The sequence below is a fragment of the Marmota flaviventris genome, chromosome 8 (assembly GCF_047511675.1).
Source record: "Marmota flaviventris isolate mMarFla1 chromosome 8, mMarFla1.hap1, whole genome shotgun sequence".
Lineage (NCBI taxonomy): Eukaryota > Metazoa > Chordata > Mammalia > Rodentia > Sciuridae > Marmota > Marmota flaviventris.
In genome coordinates, this window is record NC_092505.1 from 56,122,034 (window position 1) to 56,145,352 (window position 23,319).

Consider the following 23,319-nt stretch of genomic DNA (forward strand, 5'->3'; position numbering starts at 1 on the left):
ATCAAATGCGTCTCCTGTAGGCAGCATATTGTTGGGTCTTGTTTTGTGATCCATTCTACTAGCCTATGTCTCCTAATTGGTGAGTTTAAGCCATTAACATTTAGGGTTATTATTGAGATATGGGTTGTTCTTCCAGCCATATTTGTTTATTTCTGTTACTAAACATGGTTTGTTTTCCTCTTTGATTATTTCCCCCCGCTTTACTGTCCTACCTCCCACTGTTGGTTTTCATTGTTATTTTCCATTTCCTCTTCCTATAATGCTTTGGCGAGGATGTTTTGAAGAGATGGTTTTCTAGCTGCGAATTCTTTAAACTTTTGTTTATCGTGGAAGGTTTTAATTTCATCCTCCATCCTGAAGCTTAATTTTGCTGGATACACAATTCTTGGTTGGAACCCATTTTCTTTCAGTGTTTGAAATATGTTATTCCAGGATCTTCTAGCTTTCAGAGTCTGTGTTGAAAGATCAGCTGTTATCCTGATTGGCTTACCCCTAAATGTAATCTGCTTCCTTTCTCTTGTAGCTTTTAAAATTCTCTCCTTATTCTGTATGTTGGGCATCTTCATTATAATGTGTCTAGGTGTGGATCTCTTATGATTTTGCACATTCGGCGTCCTGTAGGCTTCTAGGATTTGGGATTCTGTCTCATTCTTCAAGTCTGGGAAGTTTTCTTGTATTATTTCATTGAATAGACTTCTCATTCCTTTGGTTTGGAGCTCTGTACCTTCCTGTATCCCAATGACTCTTAAGTTTGGTCTCTTAATGTTATCCCATATTTCTTGGATGTTCTGCTCATGGTTCCTTAACAGTCTTGCTGAGCTGTCTATGTTCTTTTCCAGTTGAAATACTTTGTCTTCATTGTCTGATGTTCTATCTTCTAAGTGTTCTACTCTGCTGGTAGTATTCTCCATTGAGTTTTTAAGTTGGTTTATTGCTTCCTGCATTTCTAGGATTTCTGTTTGTTTGTTTTTTATAACCTCTATCTCCCTGTATAGTTGATCCTTTGCTTCCTGGATTTGTTTGCGTAATTCGTTGTCGAAGTGATCTTTCATTGTCTGATTTTGCTGTTTAATGTCTTCCTTGATACTCCAGATCATTTGAAGCATGTATATCCTGAATTCTTTATCTGACATTCCATCTGCTGCAGCTGTTACCTCTTCTAAAGTTGCATTGACCTGCATTGCTTGTGGTCCTTTCTTTCCTTGTCTTTTCATACTGCTTGCGTATCTTTCCTGCAGGTGCGGGCGGCGGCTCTGCTCTCTCCTTATTCCAATTGGGGTTTCGTGGCTACCACGCCGGCAGGTCACTGGGCCTGTTCTGGGAGCTGGCGGCGGCTCTGTTCTGCCCCTACTCCGATTGGGGTGACGAGTGTACCACGCCGGCAGGCCACCGGGCCTGATCCGCCGGTCGGTTGCAGGTTTGCCTACCCTGCAGGCGCGGGAGGCGGCTCTACTCTGCTCCTACTCCAAATGGGGTGACGTGTCTGTCGTACCGGCAGGCCACTGGGCCTGTCCCGCTGGTCGGTCGCAGATCTGCCCACCTTTCGGGCACGGGTGGAGGCTCTGCTCTGCCCCTACTCCAATTGGGGTGTCGTGACTACCCCGCCTGCAGGACGCTGGGCCTGTTCCTGGCACGGGCGGCGACTCTGCTCTGCCACTACTCCAATTAGGGTGGTGTTTGTACCACGCCGGCAGGCTCCTGGGCCTGATCCGCCGGTCTGTTGTAGGTCTGCCTACCTTGGAGGCGTGGGCGGCGGATCTGCCCTGCCCCTCCTACCACGCCTGCAGACCCCTGGGCCTGATCTGCAGGTTGATCACTGGTCTGCTCACCCTGCGGGCACGGGTGGCGGTTCCGCTCCGCCCCCACTCCAATTGGGGTCACGTGACCACCACACCGGCAGGGCCTGATCCGGGCGTGGCAGAAGGATCTGCTCTGCCCCTACTCCAGTTGGGGTGACGTGTGTACCACACTGGCAGGCCACTGGGCCTGACCCGCCAGGCTGTCACAGGTCTGTTTACCTTGCCAGCGCGAACGGCGGCTCTGCCCTGCCCCTCCTACCACGCCCATGTACCACTGGGTCGCGGGTCTGCCCACCTTGCGGGTGCGGGTGGCGGCTCCGCTCCGCCCCCTCTCCAATTGGGGTCACGCGGTCACCACGCTGGCGAGCCGCTGGGCCTGCTCTGGGCGCTGGCGGCGGCCCGGCTCCTCCCCTCTGGCTCGATGACAAATTGAGGAGACTCGGGTGACTGTGTCTCACCCCCCCTACCAGGAGACCAACTGCTTATGTCACCGCTGGTATTGATGAAGTTCTCTCCTCCGCCGCTTTCTGCTGACATCAGATCTCTGCCATGTTGGTATCCTATGCGAATGGCAGCATTTCGTTCCCCTTGCCAGGCAACCAAAGCAACGGGTGAGTCCTGACCGGCCCTCAGCAGGACCCGGACCGAGAAGCAGTTTCCGCGGGCTCCTAGCCCCGGGCCAGGGAAGTTCCGGGAGCCGGAACTCGGCCGCTCCGTGCTCTGTGTAAGCTCCTATAAGTGTAAGCTCCAAGAAGCAGTCCCGCGGGCTCAGTTCCGGGAGCCGGAATTCGGCTGCTTAGTGCTTGGTGTATGCTCTGATAGGCGCAGGGTCCAAGAAGCAGCCTCCGCAGGCTCCACAGCCCTGGGCCAGGGCGGTTCCGGGACGGTTCCGGGAGCCGGAGCTCGGCCGCTCCGTGCTCTGTGTAAGCTCCTATAAGTGTAAGCTCCAAGAAGCAGTCCCCGCGGGCTCAGTTCCGGGAGCCGGAATTCGGCTGCTTAGTGCTTGGTGTATGCTCTGATAGGCGCAGGGTCCAAGAAGCAGCCTCCGCAGGCTCCGCAGCCCTGGGCCAGGGCGGTTCCGGGACGGTTCCGGGAGCCGGAACTCGGCCGCCCCGCGCTCGGTGTTCGCTCCGATAGGATCAGGTTCTAAGAAGCACCCAGGCGCTGAACCCTAGCAATCTGTCTGCAAGCCGCAGGCGAATTGCAGCCTGAAATTACCTGATCTATGGCTGAATGAGCTGCGGTCAGTCGAAAACCTCAGATATTTCTTTTATCAGATTTTTATAGTGGTCTTTATATGGATCGACTTATTCTTAAGTACTCTTTTTTTGGGTGCCAATACAAATGGTATTGTTTTTCATTTCAAACCTCAGTTGTTCCTTGATGGCATCTAGGACAGCTTTTGGATATTTTAACCTCATATTCTGTGACCTTGCTATAATCACTTATGAGCTGCAGGGCTTTTGTTTTATTTTTTTCCTTCAATTCCTCATAGCAATCATGTCATCTACAAAGACAGTTTTATTTCTTCCTTTACAATCTGAATACCTTCATTTCCTCTTTCTGTCTTATTATATCAACTGTGACTTCCAGTACAATGCTGAATAGGAGTGGTAAAAGGAAACATTCTTGCCTTGTTTCTGTCTTAGAGGAAAAAGCATCTGGTTTCTCATCACTAAGGATGATGCTAGCTGTAGGGGGTTTTGCAGATGTTTCTTACCAAGGTGAGGAAGTTCTCTCTATTCCTAGTTTGCTGCAAGTTTTTTCACGTGTGGGGATTGGATTTTTGTCAAATGTTTTGTCTGCATCTATTAATATAGTCATGTGATTCTTTTCCTTCTTTAGACTGTTGATATGACATTTGAGGTTTCAAATGTTGAACCAGTCTTGCAGACATGGCATAATGCCCACTTGGTTGTGTTATAAAATCATTTTTATACATTGATAAATTTGATTTGCTAATATATTGCTGAGTATCTTTACATCTATGTTCATGAGAGATATTGGTCTATAAAGTTCTCTTTGTAGAATGTAAATACACTAAGAAATCTCAGAACTATCAGTTCCATGTAAGTAGCAATTAGTTTAATCAGATTATTGTTCTTCTAAAACCTAAAACTGTTGGGCACAGTGGTGCACACCTGTAATCCCAGCCGAGGGAGGCTGAGGCAGGAGGACTAAGAGTTCAGAGCCAGCCTTAGCAACTCAGCAAGACCCTAAACAACTCAGCAAGACCCTGTCTCTAAATAAAATACAAAATAGAGCTGGGGATGTGGCTTTGTGCCCCTGAATTCAATCCCTGTACACCCCCCAAAAAAATAAAAATGAAAAAATAATAAAACCTAAAATTGTATCAATTACAATGAGATAAGATATTACTGATAAGAGGGAGCATGGAAAATTATGAAATCAAGGCAGGCTTCAGCTAATTGTAACATCTCAAAAGCAATAGAAGGTTGTAGTTTATTCACTTTCCTTAGCTTTTAAGTCATGAATCAGGAGAGAGAAGGGAGAAATCAGCCCAAGAAGAGAGGATATATCAGTGCCTTGGAAAAAAAAAAATTATAGTTCCCATTAACCAACTTTGTGGGATACAATAACTTTGTCTGCATTTTAACTTAAAGGTAATATGGTCTGAGTCCCAGGTTCCAAGGCCCTTATGAGTCAGAGATATAAGCGAGGTTCTGTGGTATTGAAGTTTTTCTCTACCCAGGCCTGCTCCACCAACAAAAATCAACTCTTCACATACTGCTACTACAGTTTCTTTCCATTTCATTAATACAATTTAAAAAACAAAAGTCCACCTTATTTAGTAGCTTTTCCAATCAATAGTTTCTAGACTACTCCCGTTTCTTCTTTTGGACAACTTGTTTAATTGGCTCAAAATTGAACTACTTCTGATGGAATAAATCTGACTTAGCTGAGGGGCATGGGATAGGAAGGCCAAGGAATAGTAACCAGCATCCTCTACTTGAAAGGGGACAGAGGCTTTACCTATAGACAAAGAATGTTTGGAAGAACTAAGAAGTAATGACAAGCCCCATGGAGCCATTTTAGGGACAGTTCTATCACCAGAACATGTGATGTCTACTATTGTCTTTAGGGGAGTGAGTACATTCAGAAGGTATACAGAATGTACCCTCTGAGTATCCCCCAAATTAACAGTACTTTAAAAACAGAATACAGTAGGGGAGGGAGGAGGAAAGGGAAAGGGGAAATACTGGGGAATGATACTGGCCAAATTATATTATTATATATGCATATACATATGTTTATATATATATATATATATATATATATATATATATATATATATATATATATATTACATGTATGTTTGTGTAATAATAAATCCCACCATTATGTACAACTATAATGCATCAATAAAAAAGATGGAGGCCCCAAGTGGTGGCACATGCCTGTAATCCTTTGACTGCTGAGGCAGGAGGATCACAAGTTCAAGGCCAGCCAGTCTCAGAAACTTAGTGAGGCCCTAAGCAACTTAGCAAGACCTATCTCAAAATAAAAAATAAAAAGGGCTGGAAATGTGGCTCAGCAGTTAAGCACTCCTGGGTTCAAACCCCTACTGAGAGAGAGAGAGAGAGAGAGAGAGAGAAAGGAAATAAAATATAGTATGTTGTGTGGGTTTTTACAAATGATATTCTTAACTTAAGGCTGACCTGAGAGAAAGAGAGAAAAATCTGATTCACAACATGGAAGTGTCAAGAACTCAGCAGAGAAAGTGAATAGAAACAAGGAATAAAAGCTGTGTAGTCTCAAATGTGCTCAACTCTAATAAAGGAAATTTCAAAGAGTATACAAAAAGCATAAGAGGAAAAAGTCAATATATTCTGATAGCTACAGTCTCTGGAAGTAACTCCATTGGAGTTGGTAATATCTGAAAAAAAAAAATCAGTGGTCTCCAAGGTAGCTCAGGTTTTAGAAGACCACCAACCAAGAAAGGAATAGATAAATAAGTAGAAATATATAGAAGTAGATACAAACACTAGCCATGCATGCCTCCTTCATTCTTCCACTACTCTTTGCCTACTCAGTTCCTTCCAGTACCAGCTCACCTCTCTTCCACAAAGTCTTCTTCTCCTACCCTAACACTGAACTCTCCTTTTCCCAACTCTATTTATTTGGCAATTACTCATGGACTTCTTTGCCTCCCCGATTCAGATTAATCTGTGAGACTACAGGACTCATGTCACATATATCTTGGTGTTCTAAAACATGCCTATCAACAATGCCTATCAGAGTAGATGATAAATAACCAAGTGCTGATTAAGACAAAGTCAACTAGAAATGAGTGTTCTTGAGGGGAGAACAGGGTAGATATAAAGGACACAGACTTTGAGCATGCACTGTGAGCTGCACTAATACCCAAACCAATTCAAATCAATTATATAACAAGTAGAATGAATAGGTACAGTCAACTGAAATTGTAAAAATAGCACAGTACCTGTAGGAGACTTTCTATAGCATGAAAGCCACGAATTAAATTCAGAGCTCCACATAAAAGACTAAGTATAAATGCCACAATCCCTGACAGAGTTGCTGGTTCCAATCGCTGGTGAGCTGGAAAATAAAAAAAATGGTTAGGAAAGAATACTATATCTCGTGTAGTTGAACTAAAGGCTAAACAGAAATTTATTACTCAATTTAAATGGGTCAAACCCAAGTAATTTTATACAATGTATCTTAGCAATTGGATGTTCTTTAAAATGCAAAATGTTTGACAATAAGAAAGCTTAATTCCCCTGAACTCAAATCAAATTAACTTCCTTTTTCTATATTTTTTAACAAAGACATCTAACTTGCATTTGGGATATATAATTGTAATAAGCACTCACATCTGGCAGTAAATCAGTTAGGAAAAACTGTCTTACTATGTCTTCTATATGCAAGTAAGTGCAAATATCACCAAGGTGACTTTGCTTGAAAATTCATCACATAATTCCTGCTTTTTTCTACAAATGATTAGAAAACATTTTTAAGAAGCTTTTAAGCAAAGCTTCCCCTTATTTGGATCTCAGGGCTATAAATATCACTGGATATATGTGAAAGCACATATATATTCATCAATCAGAACTTCATAACAGAATGTGCTCTTATAGCTGTGAGATTCTTGGTCCTCTGAATACCACTTGAAGGCAAAAATGATAAAATACCAGCTGCAGAAGTTATCATTTTATCTTAACAAATATATTCCCTCATCTCAGGGCTTCAGTTTTATAACAGCTTCCCTTCATCATCATTTTGCACTAGTAGAATTAACAATAGTCTAAATGAAAACACAAAATTAAATACATAACCATTAAATCTCAGAAGAGAGACAGCAAAGAGAGGACAACAGAATCACATTTTGATTATTTTATTTAAACCACTGAAGTGTAAAAGCCCAACAATGAAGTTAATGAGGTGGAACATTAATATAAGGATGGACTTAAATCTTTCCAAATTATATTCAGCCATTATAGCAGAAAAGCTTCCCCAGTTTATGAAATCAAAAATAGACATATCACAAAAAAGTATTTATTTTTCAAGTTCAGCAGAACATATGGAATAACATTTCCTTAAATTTCTTTTGTGCCCATGCCTGGCCTCCCAATCAATTTCCTTGAGGTTTTAATATGAAAATAGGCAATCAAATATCTCTGTAAGTAGTGGTACCAAGTCTTTTGTCAGTGGAAAAAAACTACCTCACATTTTAAAGCCTACCTAATTGTTCTACCAATTAGTCATATTCTACAGCTTCCCTCCATCTCCACCCCCTCTCAGTGAGCAAGAGGAAACTGACCTTAATTTTAAAAAGAAATTTTTAATATGGGCCTCAAGAATAAAACCAACTGACAACTAAATATATTATGTAAATCACACTTCTAAAGTATACAAAATGAGTTTACCTTACTAAAAAAAAAAGCAAATAATATTCTGCACTATAACTAAACTATATAAGTCAATTAGGTCTGGTTAGTCTTCAACAGAAAGATATTATCATTTTCAAGTGTTGATGAATATCTCTTTAAGAAATGAATACTAAGTCTATATAAATTAAATATTTATTGAATTTCTAACACTTGCCTTTGGCCCTAGAGCACTCTCTTTATAATAATAGTATACCATTTATGAATTATTTCAGAATGACCAAAGCTATTTTTAAAGGCATAAAGCAAATGATAGGCCTCCTTTAACAAGGACAAGGTATGTACTGTGCTCAAGGACAGGCTGGCACTCTGCCAAATCACTGTGGGAAAGAAATTCTAAAGTGGCAATTTCCCTGCTTCTACCCTCACCCTCTTCCCAAGATCTGTGGCTTGCATTCTGAGAACAGTTATCAAGAAAATTTCACCTACACACAACACAAAGCGGGGGGTGGGGGGGACACACCTACAAGACAATTTCCCACTTTAATAACTGAATTAGATATCTGACCACATTTTAAACTAGCTATCACTGTCATTTTTTACTTCAGTAAAATTTTGTTATCCAAAAATGCTTATTGTACAATTTTGTTTGGCACCATACTAGGCACTATCAGGTGCAGAGTGCATGTGGAACAGTAACAAATGAGAAGCAGTTAGGGAAAAAAATAGTTTTGCTGGATCCAAAGCAGTTGTCACCGAGTTTTATTTTGTTGCTACTGTCTTCTGCCACAATGCCTTCTCCTTAATTAGCCTCATTAAGCCCAATGGCATTTTCATAACAAAATTAAATTTCTCTCAAAATATACCAATGATTTACAAAGTCTGTAAAAGTTCCTAAAGAAGCAAGATGAAATTCCTTGGAAACAGGGCTATTGGTAGAGCGACTTCAGGAATGCTGAAGAGGAAATAAAGTGAGGAAGAACAAGGAAAATCTTTGAAGATGGATAAAATGTAATCAGGCATAAAGGAGAGGAATCATACTCCATGCAGAGCATGGAACATGAGCATGGAAATGGAAATGGGAGAAACTCATAAAAGCTTCAACACTTACTACTTCTACCACTACCACTAAAAGTGGCTACTCTCCATGTGCCAGGCACCAAGTGCTTTGAATGTATGAGCTCATTTCAGTGCCAGGCACCAAGTGCTTTGAATGTATGAGCTCATTTCATCTCTCCTACAACCCAAAGCAGTAGGCACTATAATTATCCTGTTTTTGTTTTTGTTTTGTTTTTTTTCAGAAGAAAAAACTAAGGTTTGGGGAAATAAACTTATTTGCTCATGGACACAATGTAAGTAAGCTGAAATTTAATTCCAGGCAGCCTAACTTTACACCCCGCCCCATGCACTTCCCACCTTTCCACTTCTTCCCTCCCTTTCTTTGTTACTGGCAGTCCTGAGGATGGAACAGGGAGCCTTGAACAGGCTAGGCAAGTGCTCTATTACTGACCAATATCCCAGGCCAGAACTCATGCTCTTAACCATTCTGCTATAGGGCATTGCTAGTGGTTTTGTTTGGCTCAAAGGGTTGTTTGTAAAGAGTAGGGGGAAATAAAATCAGAAAGGGAACTCAAGGAAATTAATAGTCTGAAGTAAAAGGCGAAGAATTATGGGAAATTACATAATGGAGTAACACTGAAGAGCAAGAGACTGATATGGTTAAGGCAATGCTTAAGCATATTAATTTATTAATGGGTTTTAAAGAGATTAGAGGGCTGGGGTTGTAGCTCAGCAGTACTGTGCTCCCCTCACATGCAGAGGCCCTGGGTTCGATCCTCAGCACCACATAAAAATAAAATAAAGGTATTGTATCCATCTACAACTAAAGAGATTAGAAGTAGGAAGAGAGAAACAATACTTTCTGAGTGCCTTCTCACTAAGCACACATCGTCTCATTTATCCTTCAAAATGGAATACTTCATCAGACAGGAATGACTAACTGCTCTGTGCCTGAAATTTTTCATTGGTAAATTGAGGTAAGTATTTTGCTATGTCAGATAGCTAGTAAGGGCCATCTTCTCAATTAGACCTTAGGTCTGTCTAATTGCAAAGTCCCTGCTCTTTCTACAGTTTTACGGTAGTGAACACATAAGGAGGAAGTCACTGCAAAAAAACTGACAGAGGGCCTGAATTATGATAGTGACAGTAGAAAAGGCAAACAAGAAAGAAGAGACATCATGGAAGTTAAAACTACTAGACTTGGCAACTAATTAGATGTGGGAAACTAAAGGGAATTTTATAAAATGAAAGTGATATTGGCCAAAATATATTGTTACATTGTACAATATATGCAGCAATAAATCCCATCATTATGTACCACTATAATGCACCAAGAAAATATGTAAAAGAAAAAAAAACCAAACAAAATGCCAAGTTTTATTCTTAGTGTCTAGGAAGATAAGGTGCTAGCAACTGATCCACAGAAAGAAATGAGAATGTTTTGAACATACCAAATTTGGGGGGAAGATGAAGCACATTTAAATAGCAATTTTCAATTGCTTTTCAAGTGGAAAAGTATTAGCACTGGAGAAGCAAATGAGGTCTGCAACTGAAGGGAAGGGTTTGGATGAGGTTACCAAAGGAAAAAGCAGGCTGGTGCAAATCCTTTGTAGAGACTGCCATTCAGTACAGGTAAAAGAGTCTGGGAAGACAAATGTGGAAGAACCAGAGAAGTAAAGAACCATAAAAACATAGCAAAGGAAGACCATCAAGAAGAAAGATGGAGCTAACAGTGCCTTTAGACAAGTCAAAGAAAAATCTGAATTTAAAAAGAAAAAAAAACTCCTAGATTTATAAAATAATTTAAGTAGATGAAGGGAAAATTCATAGGCTGGGGTTGTAGCTCCGTGGTAGAGCACTTGCCTAGCATGTGTGAGGCACTGGGTTTGATCCTCAGCACCACATGTACAATAAATGAAAATGCATTCTCTTTTCACATATACCTAATTAAAATAAATTAACTAATTAAAAAAGAAGATAGATAAATAAATAAATAAAAGTATTATGTCCATCTACAACTAAAAAAAATTTTTAAAAAAGAAAGTCAAATAATCACAATGCTCATACAATGCTTACGGGAATGTAAAATGGCAACTAACTCCAGAAAACTGGCAATTTCTTAAAGACTTAAAAATGCTAATAACCTTTTGACCAAGCATTGCACCCCTAATATTTACTCAAGGGAAATGAAAAACATCAATAAAAGATGAATGTTCACTGTAGCTTTATTTACAATAACCAAACACTGGAAACTAAAGGCCATCAGCAAAAAATGAATAAACAAGCTGTGGGATGTTCACACAATGGAATATTTCTTGGCAATAAAAGGAGATATGCAACAAGTGTGACATTATGCTAAGGAAAAGAAGTCATACACAGGAATCACACAATATAATCTTGATTATATGAAGTTCTAGAACAAACAATATGAATATAAACTGAAAATAATCAAAATGGTGGTTATCTAGAGAGAAGTCAAGTCTGGGAAGGGATATAAAGGAACTTTTTTATCTTTTTTACTTTTTAAAATTATTTATGTATTTCACAAAGGAACTTTCTATGGGAGATGTAAATGTCATATATTTGTTAAAGAGGCAGACTATGGAATACAGTAATCATGTCATTTTATTTCTGACTTTGAAATCTTGGGGCCTTGCTGACCCTGAGGGACAGCCTCTTCCAGGGTTAGCCAATCTGGCAAACAACCTGCCCAAGTAGGCCTCACACTCTCAACCACCTTCTCTCATACTTTTAACCACATTCTCTCATACTGAGAGCCACTATGTCCCTGCCCTAATTACCCCATGGCCAGGCATCACACAAATACAGATAGCTCCTATGCCACAGAACTCATTGAAATTGTTCAAACTAAACAATCTTGAAGTCCTCACTCTATCTGATCCATTTCTTCCCTTGGAAACCACAGTAAAGGTTCTTGCCCACATTTTCTCCTTTCCCTTCTCCAGGGATCTATGAGTATTAAACACTATCGTTGCAATGGCAGTCATCTCCTGGTCTGTTGACCTTACCACAACTGAATAAGAATAACACATATATTTTAAAAACCAGAGGCAAAGATTATGAATTTCTCTTTAAAAAAGAACTATAGAAATAAATTGTCAAATAGATGAGTAGGCAATAGGTGGGAGTAGAGGTGAAACAAGAATGACAAAATATTGATACGATTGCTACAGGAGCAAGATGGTTACAACAGGATTAATTATACTATTAATTATACCTTGCCTATATTTGAATGTTTCCATAGTGAAACATTTAAAAAGAAAAGAAAGCAAAAGTAGTACTTCATTCAATGTACTGACTTCTGTGATGAACATTTATAGACTTCAGTAAATATTAAGTATACCAAGATAAAAACATTCCTTCCAAACTGGGAGGGAGTGGGCTGTCAAAGGGTTAGAAAGAAAAAAGTAGAAAAATATGAAAAGAAAGAAAGAAAGAAATTGAAACAGTGTAACAGGTTGCAGGAAAGCTTGAAAAACAATGTTTATCAAATGATTATTTACCTTATTCTAAAATAAAATGAGAAATTTTATTTAGAAGTTTCCCCATAAAACTGTCTTTTAACTTGAGGATTATAGAAAACATTCTGTTGACTTGGTCTGAATTAAAAGCAAATTTAAGATTAAAATAAGTTTTAGTTGTCAATTATTTTTTACTGTTTTTTAAAACAATAAGAAATCTCGGATTCTCCCCATTTTCCTAGTGTCTGATGTTTGGTGACCCAGCATACCACTATGGTCTAAAGATCAGAAAGGAATGTACAGAAGTCAGCTAGAATAAAGAGTTTCTAACAGAGTCCACCTCCTGGTAGGCCAGGTTGGACCTACACCTAAAATTAAGGTTATTCTCTTGACTCCCAGGGGGTATATATAAATGGACAGATATACTTAGCAACACTGACTGCCAGACCTGTAGAAGGGGTGGCCAACAGAAGTCTTTGTAGCTCCTCCAACACAGACACCATCAAAATTCTAATCTCTAAAGTAACTGCAGAGATCAGTGGCACCATCCAAGGCTTAAAAGATACGCAGGTGGTGATGACTATTATATTCCTATTTAATTCTCCAGTTAGGTCTCCAAAATGGGTGCATCTTAGAGGATGACAGATTACTCTAGGTTCCAACTGCACTGTCCCTTACAGCATTAATTCATGCCCTGATATGTAGTACTAATTTGGTAAACTTTTTTCTCAATTCCAATAAACAGGAAATCAGAAACATTTTGTTTTTATTTGACAGAGATATTAGTACATTTACCATATGGCCACTATGATACATCAACACTGTGCCATAGTCTACAGTAGGGGTTGGCACCACAGGCCAAATTCAGCCAACCTGTTCTTTTACATATTGTTTATGGCTACTTTTATGCATCATACCAAGCAGAACTGGAATAGAGACCATGTGGCCTTAAAAACCTTAACTATTTACTGTCTATTCCTTTATAGAATATATTTCCTGACCCGTGGCCTACAAAGATCTAACATTCTAACACCTGTAGAGCATTATTTTCATCCATGTCATTGATGATCACATGTTGATTGTACCTGAAAAACAGATGGTAATGTATGCCTTAGGTTATATGCCAGACCGAAAATCACAAAATTGCAGGAGCCTACCACCTCAATCAGTTTCTGCTGGTCAAAGATCAAGAATACGTTAAAAGCCAGGATCAAACTGATGCACCTTGCAACCCATTCCACTAAGAAAAGATATACTGATTAGCATGCCTTTCAGATTTCAAAGATAACAGCACTACATTTGTTTACTGGATAACAATGTTTGAGAAGGGCCCAGAGAAAGAGAAGTATCCAGACTGAACTATAGGACACTTTACTCATTGGTTCTTACAAATTCATGGATCCAATAGTGCTTAAAATATCTCTGGAAGATAAGAATAAACCAGGACAAAAGAATAATAAAAGAGGCCCCTGGGGTTATGAAGCATTGACATGGTCCTTTGGTTAAAAACAAACAAACAAACAAAAACTGTGTCCATTTTGAGAACTAGTTATTGGTTTGCTAGGTGCCTTCACATGAATTATCACGTACACACTATGAACCCCCAAATAATCTCTCTCATGCATACATACACACACACACACACACACACACACACACATCAAAGAGACACAGCTAACAAACCAACAAAAAACAGAAAATGAAATTTTAAAATTATCAATAAAAATACAATCAGAGGGCTAGGGTTGTGGCTCAGTGGTAGAGTACTTGGCTAGCACATGTGAGGCCCTGGGTTCGATCCTCAGCACCACGTAAAAATAAACAAAATAAATGCATTGTGTCCATCTACAACAACAACAACAAAAGAGCTTTCAGATTTAAAAAATGAAACAAAATAAAATTAGATGCCAGGCATGGTGATGCATGCCTATAATCCTAGCAACTCAGGCGGCTGAAGCAGGAGGTTGTAAATTCAAGGCCAGCCTTGTGAGACTGTCTCAAAATAAATAAAAAAGGGCTGGATGTATAACTTAGTGGTAGAATGCCCCTGAGTTCAATCCCCAGTACCACAAAAAAGAAAAATAAAATAAAATCAGAAAAAGAGAGAAAAATGACCGAAACTTGATGAGACAAAGAGAAAACAAGTAAACAAGATGGTAGACTAAAACCAAGCAACTTTAATAATCACGTTAAATGTAAATGGCCCAAACACCTCAATAAAATAGCACAGATAATAAAGTTGGATCTTTTTTAAAGATCCAACTGCTTAGTACCTACAAGACACCACTTTAAAGATACAAAGAAATTAAAAGTAAAAAGATGTAAAGAAAATATGCCATATTAACAAGACAAGTATGTCTACTTTCACAGGGGAGATGTACTGGGGAGTGATTGGCCAAATTACATTGTTATATTGTGTGCATTTATGAATATATAGCAAAACATTCCACCATTATGTACAACTATAATATACAAATAAAAAAATGTGGGGGAAAAAAAGGATGTCCAGTCTTACCACTCCTGTTCTCAAAATTCTAGCCAGAACAATTAGGTAAGAGAAGGAAATTAAAGGAATACATATATGAAAAGAATTAGTCAAATTATCTGTTTCTCGATGACATGATCTTATATTTAGAAGATCCAAAAACTTTACCAGAGGACTTCTAAAGCTGATAAATAAATTCAGCAAAGCAGCAGAATACAAGATTAACATTTATAAATTAATAGCTTTCTTACACTCCAACAATAAATCTTCTGAGAAAGAACTTAAGCAAACTATATCATTCACAGCTAATAATCTCAAAAAATGAAATAAAATAAATCTAACCAAGGAGGGGCAATACCTCTACAATGAAAACTACAGAATCCTGAAGAAAAAAATTGAAGACCTTTAAAGATGGAAAGACCTCCCATGTTCTTGGATGGGCAGAATTAATATTGTCAAAATGGCCATATTACCAAAAGCACAATACAAATTCAATATAATCACCATCAAAATACCAATGACATCCTTCACAAAACTAGAAAAGACAGTCTTAAAATTCATTTGGAGGAATAAAAGACCCAGAATAGCCAATGCAATACCGAACCAGCAGAGCTATGCTGGAAGCATCACAATACCTGATCTCAAATTATACTACAGAGCTATAGTAACAAAAATAGCAATGGTATTGGCATTAAAATAGACATGAGACCAATGGAATAGAAGACACAAAGACAAACACACAGTTAAAGTTATCTGATACTTGACAAAGGTGTCAAAAATTTTTGTTGGAGAAAAGATAGCCTTTAAAAGAAATGGTGCTAGAAAAAACAGATAACCATATGTAAAAGAATGAAACTAGATCCCAATCTCACTGCACAAAAGTCAAATGAAAGTGGATCAAAGACTTAGGAATTAGATCAGAAACCTTATAACTACTAGCAGAAAACATAGGATCAACACTCCATCATATTGGTGCAAACACCAACTTCCTCAACAAAACCGCTAGAGCTAAACAAATAAACCCAAGAATCAACAAGTAGGATGCCATCAAATTTAAAAACTTCAGCACAGCAAAGGAAATTATTAATAAGAGTAAAGACAGAGCCTATGAAATAAAAATAAAATATCTTTGCCAGCCACTCCTCTGATGGGATTAATATCTAGAATATATACAGAGCTCAAAAAACTCATTGCCAAATAAACAGTGCACATGATCAAGTGGGGTTCATCCCAGGGATACAAGGTTGGTTCAACACATGGAAATCATTAAACATAATTCTTCACATTAATAGACTTAAAGACAAGAATCACATGATTATTTCAACAGATGCAGAAAAAGAAGTTGACAAAATTTAGCACCCATTCATGCTCAAAACACTAGAAAAACTAGGGATAGTAGGAACATAACTTAACAATGTAAAAACTAAACCCAAGGCCAACATCATTCTAAATGGAGAAAAATTTAAAGCATTCCCTCTAAAAACTGGAAGGAGAAAGGAATGCCCTCTTTCACCACTTCTATTCAACATAGTTATTAAAACCCTACCCAGAGTGATTAGACAAAAGAAAGCAATTAAAGGAATATGAACAGGAAAAGAAGAGCTCAAACTATCCCTATTTGCTGATGGCATTATTCTATATTTAAAAGACCCCCCAAAAAAAAACTCAACCAGAAAGCTTCTATAACTCATCAATGAATTCAGCAAAGTAGCAGGATATAAAATTAACCCCCCAAAAGTGTGTTTCTATACACCAATGATGAATCAGCTAAAAATAGGAAAACTATCCCATTTACAATAGCCTAAAAAATAAAATACTTGGAAATCTGTCTAACAAAAGAGGAAAAGATATTGACAATGAAAACTACAGACATTAAAGAAATTAAAGACCTTAGAAGATGGAAAGATAAGGATATCTTTCCATCCTATGTTCTTGGATAGGCAAAATTCATATTGACAAAATGGCCATACTACCAAATATGCTATATAGATTTAACGCAATTTCTATTAAAATTTCAATGACGCTCTTCATTGAAATAGAAAAAGCAGTCATGACACTCATTTGGAAAAATAAGAGACCCAGAATAACCAAAGTAATCCTTAGCAAGAAAAGTGAAGCAGGAAGCCAGACTATAAAAATATTCTCAGAGCTATAGTTAAAAAAAAAAAAACAGCATGGTATTGGCACAAAAACAGACATGGAGACGGATGGAACAGAATAGAAGATACAGAGACAAACCCATATAAATAGAGTTAAACATATATTAGAGAAAAGATAGCCTTTTCAACAAATGGTGCTAGAAAAACTGGAAATCCATTTGTAGTAGAATAAAATTTAACCATTAACTCTCACCCTGAACAAAATTCAACTCAAAGTGGATCAAAGACCTAAGAATTAGAATGGAGACCATGCATCTCCTAGAAGAAAATGTAGGCCCAACACTCCACCATGTCGACTTAAAAACCAACTTCCTCAACAAGACTCCTAAAGCACAAGAAATAAAATCAAGAATCAATAAATGGGATGGTATCAAACTAAAAAGTTTCTGCACAGCAAAGGAAACATTCAAAAACGTGAAGAGAGCCTACAGAATGGGAGAAAATCTTTGCCACCTACACCTCAGAAAGTGCATTAATCTCCAGGATATACATACAAAGAACTCAAAAAAACCAAATAACAACAACAACAACAATAAAAAAAAAAAAAAACCTGATCAATAAATGGGAAAAGGAACTGAACAGGCACTTCACAGAAGAAGAAATATGAATGGTCAACAAATCAATGAAAAAATGTTTAACATCTCCAGCAATTAGAGAAATGCAAAGTAATACCACACTGAAATTCCATCTCACTCTCATCAGAATGGCAATTATCAAGAATACAAGTAACAATAAATGTTGGGGAAAAGGGTGCACTCATATATTGGTGGTGGGGCTGCATATTGGTGCAACCACTATGGAAAGCAGTATGGAGATTCCTCAGAAAATTTGGAATGGAACCACTATTTGATTCTGTTATCCCACTCCTTGGTTTATACCCAAAGGACTTAAAAGCAGCATACTACAGTGATGTAGCCACATCAGTGTTTACAGCAGTTCAATTCACAATAACTAAGCTACAGAACCAATCCAGGTGCTCTTTAATAGATGAATGGATTAAGAAAGTGTGGTATATATACACAGTGGACTATTACTTGGCCATAAAGAAGAAAGAAATTATGTTATTTGCCAGAATTGGATGGAACTAAAGACTATCATGCTGAGTAAAATAAGCCAATCCCAAAGAATCAAAGGCCAAATGTTCTCTCTGATATGCAGATGCTAATACATAATAAGGAAGGGTAGGGAGGGGAAGAATGGAAGTTCATTGGATTAAAAAAAGGGGAATGAAGAGAAGGGAGGTGGGATGGAACAGGAAAGATAGTACAATGAATTGGACATAACTTTCCTATGATCATATATGAATACATGACCAGTGAACTCCACATCCTGTACAATCACAAGAATGGGATCCTTATTCAAGTTATACTCCATGTATGTATAATATATCAAAATCCCCTCTACTTTCATGTATATCTAAAAAGAACAAAAAAAGAAACAAAAAACTCAATGGCCCCCTAAAATAATCCAATCAATAAATGGACAAAAGAATGGAAATTTCTCACAAGAAAAAACACAAATTGCCAACAAATATATGAAAAAGTGTTCAACATCTCTAGAAATTAGGGAAATGAAAATCAAAACTGCACTAAGCCAGGTATGATGGTGCATACCTGTTATTCCAGCAGCTCAGAAGACTGAGACAGGAGGATTTGAGTTCAAAGCTAGCCTTAGCATTTTGGCAAGTCCCTAAATACCTCAGTAAGACCCTATCTCTAAATAAAATACAAAAAAAGACTGGAGATGTGGCTCAGTGATTAAGTACCCCTGGGTTCAATACCCGGTACCCTCCCCCTTGCAAAATGGTACTGGGAGAACTGGAAATCCATATGCAACAAAATGAAATTGAATCCCTTTCTCTCACCATGCACAAATGTTAACTCAAAATGGATCAAGGAGCTAGGAATCAAACCAGAGACTCTGCGTCTAATAGAAGAAAAAGTTGGCCCTAATCTCCATCTCGTGGGGTCAGGCTCCAAATTCCTTAATAGGACACCTATAGCACAAGAGTTAAAATCAAGAATCAACAATTGGGATGTATTCAAACTAAACAGTTTTATCTCAGCAAGAGAAATAATATGTGAGGTAAATAGGGAGCCTACATCCTGGGAACAAATTTTTATCCCTCACACTTCAGACAGAACTCTAATCTCCAGAGTACACGAAGAACTCAAAAAGTTAAACAACAAAATAAACAAATAACCCAATCGACAAATGGGCCAAGGATCTGAACAGACACTTCTCAGAGGAGGATATACAATCAATCAACAAATACACGAAAAAATGCTCACCATCTCTAGCAATCAGAGAAATGCAAATTAAAACCACTCTAAGATACCATCTCACTCCAGTAAGAATGGCAGCCATTATGAAGTCAAACAATAACAAGTGTTGGCAAGGATGTGGGGAAAAAGGTACACTTGTACATTGCTGGTGGGACTGCAAATTGGTGCAGCCAATATGGAAAGCAGTATGGAGATTCCTTGGAAAGCTGGGAATGGAACTACCATTTGACCCAGCTATTCCCCTTCTCGGACTATACCCAAAAGACCTAAAAAGAGCAAACTACAGAGACACAGCTAATTCAATGTTCATAGCATCACAATTCACAATAGCTAGACTGTGGAACCAACCTAGATGCCCTTCAATAGATGAATGGATAAAAAGAAATGTGGCATTTATACACAATGGAATATTACTCAGCACTAAAAAATAACAAGATCATGGCATTTGCAGGGAAATGGATGGCACTGGAGCAGATTATGCTAAGTGAAGTTAGCCAATTCCTAAAAAACAAATGCCAAATGTCTTCTCTGATATAAGGGGGGTGACTCAAAATAGAGTAGGGAGGAAGAGCATGAGAAGAAATTACCACTAAACAGGGAAGGGAGGTGGGAGGGCATGGGAGGGAGAAGGGGAATTGCACAGAAGATGGAAGGAGACCCTCATCGTTATACAAAATACATATATGATGGTGTGAGGGGGAAGAAAAAAAAGAGAGAGAAATGTGTCACAGTAGATTGGGTAGAGAGTTGATGGGAGAGGAGAGGTGGGGAGGGGGGATAGGAAAAGCAGCAGAATACAACAGACACTAGTATTGCTGTATGTATATACATGGCTGTATAACCAATGTTATACAGCAATCTGTACACGTGGAAAAATAAGAATTCATACCCCATTTGAATCAAATGTATGATATGTCAAGATCATTGTATTGTCATGAGCAACTAATTTTAAAAAAAGAACCACCCTACATTAAGATTTTTTGTCCCTTCAATCAGAATGCAAATATCAGGAATATGAATAATATACCTGGTGCAGTGGCACAGCCTACAATCCCAGTGGCTTGGAAGGCTGAATTCAAAGCCAGCCTCAGCAACTTAGTGAGACCCTATCTCTAAGTAAAATATTAAAAAGAGCTGGGGATGTGGCTCAGTGCTTAAGCAAACCCCTGGTAATGTAATAATAATAATAATAATAATAATGAGGAGGAGGAGGAGGAGGAGAAGGAGAAGAAGAAGAAGAAGAAGTAGTAGTAGTAGTAGTAGTAGTAGTAGTAGTAGTAGTAGTAGTAATAATAATCCTGGCAAGGATGTGGTGAAAAAGATCCACTAATGCAGATTGATGGGACTGTAAAATTAGTACAACCACTTTCTCTAAGATCAAGACAGGAACAACACAAGACTATTTACTCTTTTGCTACTTCATTCTTCTGAGTATATTTTGGTTAAGCACAGGACTCCAAATCTGCAGTTATTTTGTTTCTCCTTTAGAAGATATCATTAAGTTGCCTTTTGGCTTCCATTGTTTTTAATCAGACCTTTTGTGCATTTCTGATGGTTTGTGTTGATATAGTCTAGTCTTTAGGTACCTGGTTATTTATGACTGCCAAGCATTCTATTTTCAATATCTTATTGCAGACATAATTTGAAATTTATGGAACTATCTTCTTCTTCTTCTTCTTAAAAAAAAAAAAACTAACTATTTGCTTCTGCCAGGATCTTTGGAACATTAAGCACAGAATTATCACCTCACTCCAATTTTAGAGAACATGATGATTCACAACTGAACTCCAATCCCTATAAGAGCCTATCTACTTCAGTTACCCATATTCCCAGGGTGCAGACATCCAGGTTTCTAATCCAAAGCTGAGGAATTACTGGTAAGGTTCACCACCTTGGTGGGCCCTTTTCTCAAATCTGCCTCCCTAGTTCTGAGAGGCTGTCACCTGCTCCCTCTAGAACTGGAAACATTGGGTTTCTCTCCCCAGGGCTCCATCCTCTTCTGTATCCCTAGTAATTTTTAGTAAACTTTGTGGATCTCCCAAGACTCCAGGAAGATTATGTCGATTAAATTCTTCAGGGGCTGGGGTTGTGGCTCAGAGGTAGAGCACTTGCCTAACACATGTGAGGCACTGAATTTGATCCTCAGCGCCACATAAAAATAAATAAATAATGTAAGGTATTGTGTCCATCTACAACTAAAAAATTATTTTTTAAAAATTCTATATATTAGAGTAAATCTACATATTCTACAGAACATTACATTCAGCTTTTCTACAGGTACATAGTGGAACTGCTGGCCTCAATTACCTATTCCATCACTAACAGATCTGGAAGTCTTCAAATAAACCTCTCATTTATTAGTGACTTTAAAAACTGAACACAATCCACATTCAATAATATTTACTCCTTTAAAGTACACATTTCACAAAGTTTTAGTATACTCAGAGATATACTAAAACTTTTTGTAAGTTTTTTTTTAATATTTTTAGTTGTAGATGAACACAATACCTTCATTTTATTTATTTATTTTTATGTGGTGCTGAGGATGGAACCCAGTGCCTTACACGTGCCAGGCAAGTGCTCTGTCGCTGAGCTACAACCCCAGCCCTTATACTAAAACTTTTAAGGATCCTAAAACTTTAAATTCCACAACATTTTGTCACCTGCAAAAAGAAATCCCATGCCCACTCGTAGTAGCAGGCATTACCACCTCTCAACCTCTTGTTAACCACTAATCTACTTTCTGCCTCTATGGATTTGCCTATTCAGGACATTATATGTAAATGAAATTATAAATATGTAGTCTTTTATATATGGCTTTTTTTCACTCAGTACAGTGCTTTTAAAGTTTACCAATGTGGTATCATGTATCAGTACTTTATTTCTTTGTTGTTGCTGTTGTTGTTACTTAAGTATTTGATTGAATGGATGGATATACCATATTTTGCTTATCCATTCATCAGCCGATGGAGATTTGGGCTATTTCCACTTTGGGGTTATTCTGAATAATGCTGCTGAGAACATTCATATACACATTTTTTTTTAATTTTTAAACTGTTGATAGAACTTTATTTATTTATGCGCAGTGCTGAGAATTGAACACAGTGCCTCACACATGCCAGGCAAGTGCACTACCGCTGAACCCCAGCCCGAGCCCCCATATATACACTTTAGTGTGGAAATATTTTCATCTATAATATAAACCTAGGAGTAGCATTGTTGGGTCATATGGCAACTCTGTGTTTAACTTTTGGAGGAATTTTCCTGCAGTAATGTTTGTGAGTCTCAATTTCTCCCCACCAACATATCTAATTGTCTGTCTTTAACCATCCTAGTTGGCATGAAATAATATCTCCTTATAATTTTGCTCTATATTTCCTTAATGACTAATAATGTTGAGCATCTTTATGTGATAATTAACTAGTTGTATAATCTTTGTAGAAATGCCTATTCAAATATATTTCCAATTTATAAACTATATTTTTTATTGTTGAGCTGTAAGAGTTACTTGTACATTTTAGACACTAGTCCTTTATCAGATATATGATTTGCAAATATTTTCTCCTATCCTATGGATTGTGTATTCACTTTCTTGATTATGTCCTGTGAAGAATAAAAGGTTTTAATTTTTATGAAGTTCACCTTTCACTGTGCTTTTGGTGTTAAATCTGAAAAACCTAGTACAAGATCACAATGATTTACAACTACATTTTCTTCTGAGAGTTTAATAGTTTTAATTGTGAAACTGAGGACTTGGCTCTATTTTGAGTTAATTTATATACATATATATATGCATACCTGTTCATATATAGGAAGGTAGGGCTCCAATTTCATTCTTTTACACACACACACACACACACACACACACACACACACATATATATATATATATATATATATATATATATATATATGTCAGTTGCCCCAGCATTATTTGTTGAAAAATCTATTCTTTCACCACTGTCTTGGCATCATTGTCAAAAATGAATTGACCATAATGAAAGGATTTACTTCTGTACTCTAAATTTTATTTCACCGATCAACATGTCCATCCTTAAACCACACCATACAGTTTTAATTACTGTAGTTTGGTAGTAAGTTTGGAAATGTGACTGGGAGCCCTCCAACTTTTTTTTTTCCAAGATTATTTTGCCTATTTTCTGTCCCTTATATTTTGATG

At 37.9% G+C, this 23,319-nt stretch overlaps 1 protein-coding gene across 2 annotated transcripts in view; it reads right to left on the reverse strand.

The window, feature by feature from the left end:
- Positions 1-23,319, reverse strand: part of Sec22a (SEC22 homolog A, vesicle trafficking protein) — an 81,494-nt gene that overhangs the window by 38,585 nt on the left and 19,590 nt on the right. For both annotated transcript variants that reach the window (XM_027936185.2, XM_071615277.1), the window contains one exon: positions 6,265-6,380. In XM_027936185.2, coding sequence (XP_027791986.1) covers positions 6,265-6,380 — 116 coding nt within the window. The remainder of the gene's footprint in view (positions 1-6,264; positions 6,381-23,319) is intronic.